We start from the raw sequence: 8963 nt of genomic DNA, 5'->3' as shown, positions 1-8963 counted from the left end.
GCCAGTGCTCTTCCAGGAGAAGTCCAAACTTGGAAGAAAGGTCTCTGGCACAGGACTGCTGGTGGCTTTTAGTTTTCTTCCTCTGTGCCTCTGCCTGGATATACAATAAGGTGATTCAGCTGCAAGTTTCATCTTCATGTACTTATGGCTAAGAGATATAATAAATAACATAGGGAAGTGGCAGGCCTGCAATAGAAGCAGGGCATGAGTTTTTGTCTGGAGACCAAATGCTCTCTTGTCCACAGGTTCACCCCTGCAATGGGCTTGTGAAGAGTTATGTTTTACTTTTCTTGTTCTGAAACAGCTTTTTTAACCAGTCAGTCAGCAGATCCAGAGGGGACGAGTACCTTGGCACACTCAGAACAGTCTGCAGATGAGCTGTGTCATCTGAGGTACTAATGACAACCTTGCTGTGCTGGGCTGAGCCAGACACCATTGGACGCACCCCACAGAACCTTGCAGCGCCAGGTGGGGCTGCCAGAGCTGGGGCCCCACTTGTTAAGGTATGGCATAACCATGAGGAGTAATGCTCTGTTGGGGCCTTATTTTCCCCCTTCTTATCTCTGTTTCTGAGCCCTTTGAGAAAACCTAGCACAAGCAGGGGAGAAATTAGTTATTTTTCACCCAGGACAGTACAATGGCTAAGGCTTTTCCTTGTGAAGTGAAAGCTAAAGCTTCAGGTCCTTAGCTCCTCAGGTAAGGGTCCTGTTTTAGCTATTCTGAAGCATGGTTCTTGCTCTCCTTTGTCTCAACTAACTTTTCAGTGGGAGGGACAGAGAGTGCACGGCCCCAGATTTATGTAAATGCTTTTGGTGTGCATGCAGCACCTTGAGTTTAAATTCGTGCTGTGACTGATTCCAATAGCAGCCAGTGAGCAAAGTGAGCAAATCACCATGCTTATTGGCTAGTTTGACTCCCTCTGTTGCTGTGCTTCTACTGGAGCTGTTTTATGTAACAAAAAACACACTAAAGCCAGGCTGCATGGGGCTTTGAGCAACCCAGTCTAGGAGGAAGTGTCCCTGCCTACAGCAGGGGGGCTAGAACTAAATGATCTTAAAGGTCCCTTCCAACCTTACATTCTATGATTCTATTATTTTAAACTCATTGTTTAATTGATAATATTAAAGCTCACTAAAAGGCACGCTTCTGTACGCATTTAATCACTCAGAGTGAAATAATGCAGTGTTCTGGCTGCGGCTCAGTACAGCTGTGTTCCTACCCAGCCTGTGCCACTCTTCTCAGGAGCATTTGCCACAGGAGTTCATATTTATTTCCACTCTTTTCCAGCCTCTCAGTGCCTCTGTAAGACAGAACATCTCTCTGATTTTTCCACTCCATCTTGAAAGCAGTAAATGCCCCACAAAGCACTTAGCAGCAGCAGTGCTGGTGCTACCACAAGAAGTCTAGTCCTGTGCTTAAGAAGTGCATAAAAACTGACAGGGGTCTGGTGCTTTTTTGCAATATTATGTTTTAATGGTTGTATTATTAAGCAGTTAATAGATATAAGCAATTTCTATACAGCTATAGCTAAGAGTTGTAAGAACAAACATTTTTTTCCTCTGTGTTCAGCAGCAGATAGCAAGCTCTGTGTTTCTGGTGTTTTTCCAGCTGAATGTTCATCTGAGAGCTGTGACCTGGGGTGCATTTTGGATGGGCATGTTACAGGCATGAATTCATTTTCAGCAGTTAAACAAACATAACTCCACGACGGCAGGTATGGACCTGTCTCTAAGCAAGACACGTGCCTGGGGATGAGGAACAAGCGCACAACATTTCACGATTCACCAGAAAGAAGAGCAGGACCGAGGAGCAGACCTGAGCACAGGCCGCTAACCAGCTGCACATCACTCACTGTAAGTACACTTTCTGGTTGTGTGGGTTCAGGCTGTTTGAGGTATATCTTAAAATACAACCCAGCTGTAGTGAGGGGACAGCACATGCCAGCCACCATTCCCCCAGTTAGCTGTGGGTGAGCCTACCAGGTCCCTGTCCTGCCACGCTTCACCCTCACAAATACCCTCCAGAGCCTTCTGCCACACTGTCAGACCAACAGCAAGCTCCCTCGGCTTCACACAACAACAACAAAAAAGAAGAAACAAACCCCACCTTCTTATAGGCAGTGGTGCAGCCCTCACATAATCACAGGCTTTGAATTGCAACAGAAAGCATTTAAAACTTAATTATTCTCTTCTAAAGCTACAGGGGTCCCTCATGGGACCCCAAGGAGACTCTGGGGCACACAGCACAGTGTTGACTGTGAGATTAACCAGCAGCTCTGTCCCAGTGTGTAGTGGAGGATCACGGGTGACATTTCCATGGCAAAGAGACCATCAACACATCCTCACACCCCCCCTCCCCACCTTGATCTCCTTCATCCTACCATAGGGTTTAATAGTCCCTCAGGGAACCTATTCCCCACTGACTCCCAAGGGTCATCTGGGCACCCTGATTTTATTGTTTTTTTCCCATTTCTTTCACGTTTTGGCAGGCATCTCTGTGTGCATTAGCAGCACTGTGCAGGCACAAAGCATGCCGCAATTATTGGTAGGTGGAGCACACAGAGCCCGTTTTCTCAGTGCATTCAGGATGTGTCACTGCTAGCTACAAGCTGTAAAGATCCCCAGGTGTTAGAGGTCACTCATACCCATGAACAAAATGGGTTTTTTAGCAGTGTGTAAAGATTAGGAAGATGAGGTAAAACAGCATACAGCCACCTCTGCTCCTGTGTGCATGTGTCTGCACCATGGCACGCTGCACCAGGACATGTTCTCCTACATGAAGGTCACAGATCCTGCTGGTAAGACTTTGTTTTCTGAGATACCCCTCGCTGCCATCTTACTTTTCAACTCAACTCAAAACTACTCTCTCTGTCTTTCTTGCAGACATATCTGATTATTGCTTTCTTCTCATGATGCTCCTCAGCTCAATAAGTAAGCACCATACAAGGAGTATTGCAGAGGCTTATTTACTGCCTTTACTTGCAACAGAAGACAGCATTTTGTAGGAGCAGGGTTCAGGCAATGAAACTTGTTGTGGGTGTTCTTCTCTGAGTTCTGATACTGCCTGCATATACCAAATAGGCAGACTTGTTTCTCTTGCTTTAATTTTAAGTATAACTCGTTCTAGATATCAAGTACATTTCCAACACAGAAGAAATGTGCAAGAGTTTCCTGGGCCTCTGTGAACATCCTATGTTTGGATTAAATATGCCGAAAACAGGCCCAACTCCTTCAGTGTTATGAAACCTAGAAACTTCCCTGATTTATGTTTTGTGCACTCTGCATCCTTCTCTACCATCTTTTCAATGCTGTGGAGAGCCATAACGATATTCCAAGCTCCTAGATCAAGGCAATATCTCTCACCATAATCCCAGGCAAATGAAAACCAGGCATCGTTCTTTTCTGAGTATTTTCCTCCAGCAAAGAGGTGTGAAAAAGAATTTCCTTTTTTTATTTGTGTTCCATTTTAGTTTAGCACCTATTAAAAATACCTTGCCTGTGATGTTAGGGATAAAGACTGTAAAGGGGAAAAAAATCTTCTCGTTGTGAAAATACAGTAACTATGCACTCTGATACATTAATTATTTTATCCTGCATTCAGCTTGCACCCATTAGAAGCACTAGCTTAGGTCTTGGTCATCGTTATTGAATTAAATGTAGTTACTTGTGTCTATGGTAAATATTCACCCTGAGTTTTTTATTTCAAAAGCACTTGACATTTTAATTCATACAGGCATTGCCCATATAAATGAAAATAATCACTCATGCCTTAAGTGGAATCTTTCCTCCAGCCAAAACTCGAAAGAAAGAACCATACTCTCATGTCTTCTCTTCTTGAAATGTAACTGCCCCCTTCATGGCAGTCTGGAGCAGCATTTCTGTGCCAAACATTTGCAGGGGAATGGAATAAAGGAATAATTTCTACATCAGCAAGGGGAATTAGCCAAACAGAATGTAACAGTCCACACTGCAGATTGGCTGCTGTTCACAGGTATGTATGACTCTTTGGCCTGACTTCAGAGCTGAGCCCACCAATTCAGTGCAAATTCTTGCTGCTCTGCCTAGCTGAAAATCTGGACATTATTGAATGCAAATGGCCAAGACTTGGTTTGTAATTGTATCATTCAAAAAGTACTGATAATGGGCTCAGGATTGAGGGAACAGGCACATGTAAAGAACTATTGCTATAACCACCACCATTTTTTACAGCATTGGGAAATTCTTGAAAGGTCTCTGCTAACCAGGACTCTCATTTCTTGTCAAGTAAAACTACACTGTGAGGCTCTTGTGGTCTTAAAACTTGGGTGAGAAAGATTACATAAATCCTTTTGAAAGCTAGGAACTTGAACAAGGCAAGATGAGAAATGTACAGGTTTCCTCAGTCTCCTGCAAATAATGAACACTGTGATGCATTGTAATGCGACTGTGATTGTTATGAGTTCATTGTAATGTGACTGTTGTAGCCTTCAGTGAGGAAAAGAATGAAAACCCAGCCTAGGCATATCCAGCTCCAGAGTGGCTGGGGAGATTCCAAGTTGTGCAACTTATTTTCCGTTCTACAGCATTCTGAAGTGCCTGAAAGAGCAGGTCTCTGTTGTTGAGGATGTTGTACTTGCTCAGATTCACAAGTTTGTCAAAATTTTCAGGAGAGTAGATTAGCCTAATGAGGTAATAAGGTGAACAGTTGTTTTCCAGATTTACTTTGCCTTCTTCCATCTCTGAGAGACTGCGCTTTACTCCTGTGGAAGAAGAGAAAAGCCACCATAGTGAGCTTTGCTTGATACACATCAGCTTTTTATGTAACTGAGTGTTTTCATGGCAATGAGACTTCAGGATATGGAGCCCAAGCTGTCAATAGAAGTGACTGTATTAAAAATGTTCAAGCTTTGCTTTGCAAAACTTCCTGATACTTGGAGAGCCTTATTATCTGTGCTATCGACATCCAGATACAGCTGCATCCACCTCAAGCACAGAAAAGTGCAGTCTATAAGGGCATCGTAAATGGGAAATTCACAAGCCAATTCTTCCTCTTTTCTAGAATTTAAATAGTTAAAAGCAGGAGAAATAAATACCCACATTCCACAAGGTGTCTCTCAGCCATCTGGAAATGAAAAGCTCTACTGTTAAACTTGAAATCCACACTAACAGGTTGCCAAGGTCCCTCCTCCCCCAACCACCCGTATCAGCTGCTCTCAGCTTGACTGATGAATCAGTGCCTGCCCAGAGACATGCAGGTGAGCATCACATCTAACACATTTAGGCCTGGAGCATTTAGAAGCTGCAGCAGCTGTGTTGCCCTGCATAATCTCATCCATGTTTCACATAAAATGCCCCTAATACACTCGACTGTTTTGTCAGCTAGCCTCTGTTCAACTGCCTCACCTGATGGCACAGTGCCATTTGGACCATCTCCAGCCTCCACCTAACAAGCCCAGTTCCCTCTTCTGGGCACTTCCTCTTTGTCTGCAGTTTCTAAGTATGATTTTGTTGGAGTATCTGTTAACACATATACTCTCTAAGCGTTAAGTGGTGAATCTCATATCAGAAAATGAGCCTTACTTAACCTCTGTTGCCGCTGTTCACAATTTTCCCCAAATGCATCCTCATTCATGTCCCATTGATAGAGGCAAATATGCATGTATAACTCTGATGGGTAGAAGATGGGATAGTCTCCCTCACACAAAAGGCTCTGCCCTCTCATAACATTGTTAGGAAGAACAAAGAAGATCTATACTGTAGAAAGACAAGTAACCCAAATTCAAGTAAAAAGACTAAACTTACCAGGTGCCTTGAATTCCTTAAATGTGTCATTCACAAGGGGGAAATGAATTACTATGGGCGCTCTCGGGTCCTCTGCATCTTCAAACACGTAACATTCCTTTGGGTTCTTTGCCTCTTCTTCACTTATCTCCACTTTGGGGAATGGGATTTTTTGTATCTTGCAATATTTGTATGTCATCTCTAATTGCTGTGGATACAGAACATCATTGCCTTAAAGGAAGTACTAAGACAAGATTTACCGATGTATCACAGAAATACTGTGACAAATTAATTCAGTTCTTAGAATTACACTGTAATCTAGGTGTAGACCAAAGTAGCCACAGAATAACTCTACTTTTTGACATCACATGCCACAAGTCAGAAGACACTTATCACCCCATTGAGTTTTTTTATAATTATTGGAAGGAATGACAAAAGCCACTCTTAGAATTTGTCATGAGGACAGGACATGGGAGATCACAATCTTGTCTTCAGCAACCACTTGTTACTAGAATACCCAGAGTATCCTAGAAAGTGAATGCCATGATCCAATACAGAGAAAGGAGCCTAAGACCTTTAGGCCTATCAGCCTATATTATTGTGGTCTTGAAGGAAGCTTCCATCCTCCTCCAAGATACCATGACTGGTTTGCTCTTAAGAATATGATCAAGATTTGGACAACTATTTACTTGAAAGTTTTAATAAATCAAGTATCCACATCCTCTGTCCCGCTAATCAGTTCCCATGCCCCCTCACACTACAGGCACATAAAGGGAAACAATTTTCCTGATCACCCAAGTGGCCCTGCAGAAGCTCTGAAATATGTAGTTGAAACAATATAAGCATGTTACCTACATATCTATATGTACAGCAGTCGAGCTTCATTCAGTCTTTTCCATCAAAACTCCAACAAACTCTATTACTCACCCCAGGATCTAACCTTTGTACTGTAAAGATCACTTCTATACCTTTACCAGTTAGTCACTTTTAGAGTAGCTGGTCACTGTATAATTTGAGTATCAGATATAAATTTGGCTATAGAGCTATAGCTCTTTGGCTATATTCTACGGCTTTAGAATAAGCGTTTGACCGAGGCTGCAAGGAGCATATCATATTGATTTTCCTACCTTGAACGCATTCCCCAAACCATAATCAAGTGAGATAATGACATCTACATTCCTCTCTGGCTTGAAAAGTGCTGCACCACTGGTGTTAATGAAATAGCCAACATCTATCAGGCAAAGATATTTCTGCAGTGGTGTCAGACTGTTAGGGAATGAGTCCAGCACAGTGTCTGAAAAACATTATGAATATAGTTAGCAGTGCATTGGTCAAAGGAGCTGTGATACACAGTAAAGGCAGCCCCTTGTCATCAAGACCAAGCTCACCTCCCTCCATAATGCGACCCCACAAACGTGGCCTCACAAAGGCAGGCTATGAGGCAGCCAGGCAGAGGACAGGTGAGACACAGACTCCACTGGCCTCACAGCTGCTCTGGGGATTGTTTTTTCACAGAATACAGACTTTAGCCGTATTTTTTTTTTCCCCTGCTAAGAACTGGGAAAAAATGCAAACAACAAGAACAATTTCACAGTGTAGCAACAAATCTAGCAAATGCAGTACATTGCTGCTCTTTTGCATTGTTCCTTTTCGACTTCTGCATTTTCTGGTTTAGACTTTTCTCTCGAGGTGAAAACTCTGACTTCAGCTTGCTTTCAGTGTCTTCCCATATAAATTATCTTAGCCATGTTGAAAAAAATATCAGATTGTGCATACAGCATTTTCTCCCAATAGCTTAAAGTATTCAAGTATTGCTTTAATTAATTAAATTTCACACTCAGTCTAAAAGCAGCAAAAAGTAGATTAGGAAAACTGACATATTGAAATCTAGAGCCAGTATCTGATAACTAGATTCTCTTTCCTCTGTCCGAAACCCACCAGCCACCCTGGAGACAGCAAGCCCACTACCATTTCTAGTCTCATGGAACAAGAAACCTTTTGCTGTGACTATAAATATCAAAATACTGTTTTAAGAGACTCCTTCAGGTTGACAAAATGAGGTAGCAAAGCCTAGAGCAGACCCTCATTCCTTGAAACATCTGTGCTTAGGCATTTTAAAAAAAATGTTGATTGCAGAAATACTGCACATCTTTCTGTCTCCTTGGCCTCATTCTGTAGTGTTGATTTAAACTGTGCAGAATAATTCCAGCTCATTCCATCGCCTGGAACATTTGACAGCATCTTGAAGTAAAAACTCATATTTTTTTCATTCCCTTAGCATCAGATCTTTACAAAATTATTTGCTTCTTTAAGCATTTATGGATGATGGGAATTTACAGATTCTGGTGCAATGAGAGTTATTTGCTTGCCTCCTCAAAGAAGAAACAGAATGTACTTTTCAGTTCTATTTGGCCTGGTGAATATTTTAAGTTGAAATTTCACTACACCCAACATCTTATCATGGACACAAAACTGTGCAACATTTATTCACGGCTTCATAAATGAATTAAAGATCAGACTTTTCCTTGGGAGAGTCTCTACTTCCATTTTATACTCAAAAAGGGACTTTGAAGAAGTGCTTCCTCAGAAATTCCCTCAGAAGCACAAACTACCATAGATGTATTACTATGACTGCCTGCTATGAGTTCTCAAATTTATCACCACCAAAACTAAGCTTTGCACTTGCCATTTAATGAATCTTTTTAATGTTTCAGTTAATCTGAGCTCTGGGGAAGTATTTAAGACAGAGCTGTACTCCTGAGACTTCACCTACCATTAGACTATCATTTCTGAAAAGCATGTAGTACTCTGCAGGCCCTAAAAACTCCATACCTCTTGCCACTGTCAGCAAACTTCAGGTAGCAATGGCAGCCAGACATAAAAGGTGTTGTAACTTACATGGAACAGAGGAGACAAAACACAAACTGCAAAAGGGAAAGACTCAGAGGAGCACACATTTCCTTGCTAAATTCAGATTAATAATGTAAGATCCTCCCACACTGCTACCTGCTCAAGGCATAAATGAAGACTGGATTACAGGAAGATATATGGTGCACAAAAGCTCAGTTCCATTATGTGCATATCATTTCATAGACTGTTTTCATGGTTTTTGAGGTAAAACAACCATGACTTTACTTTGTTCGCCTACAGAGCACAGGTCGTAGAAAATTTATGATTAATCTATACATCAAATCTACACCTTTT

The 8963-nt window shown here is 41.9% G+C and overlaps 2 protein-coding genes across 2 annotated transcripts in view; one reads left to right on the top strand and one right to left on the bottom strand.

Moving 5' to 3' along the window:
• Window positions 1-4457: 4457 nt before the first annotated feature.
• LOC104911086 (cytosolic phospholipase A2 beta-like) lies at window positions 4458-8590 on the bottom strand. Its single transcript, XM_010711299.3, has 4 exons — window positions 7148-8590; window positions 6887-7053; window positions 5781-5967; window positions 4458-4738 (listed from the first exon to the last, which is right to left on the bottom strand). The coding sequence occupies exons 1-4, from the start codon at window positions 7155-7157 to the stop codon at window positions 4494-4496; spliced, it is 609 nt and encodes a 202-aa protein (XP_010709601.1). The 5' UTR covers window positions 7158-8590; the 3' UTR covers window positions 4458-4493.
• Window positions 7196-8963, top strand: part of LOC100547880 (spectrin beta chain, non-erythrocytic 5) — a 66424-nt gene continuing 64656 nt past the window's right edge. Inside the window, exon 1 of the mRNA XM_019615523.2 lies at window positions 7196-7219. Within this exon, the coding sequence (XP_019471068.2) occupies window positions 7196-7219 (24 nt within the window). The remainder of the gene's footprint in view (window positions 7220-8963) is intronic.

Source organism: Meleagris gallopavo, chromosome 5 (assembly GCF_000146605.3).
Source record: "Meleagris gallopavo isolate NT-WF06-2002-E0010 breed Aviagen turkey brand Nicholas breeding stock chromosome 5, Turkey_5.1, whole genome shotgun sequence".
NCBI classification, from domain to species: domain Eukaryota; kingdom Metazoa; phylum Chordata; class Aves; order Galliformes; family Phasianidae; genus Meleagris; species Meleagris gallopavo.
This window is presented reverse-complemented; position numbering and strand designations above follow the sequence as displayed.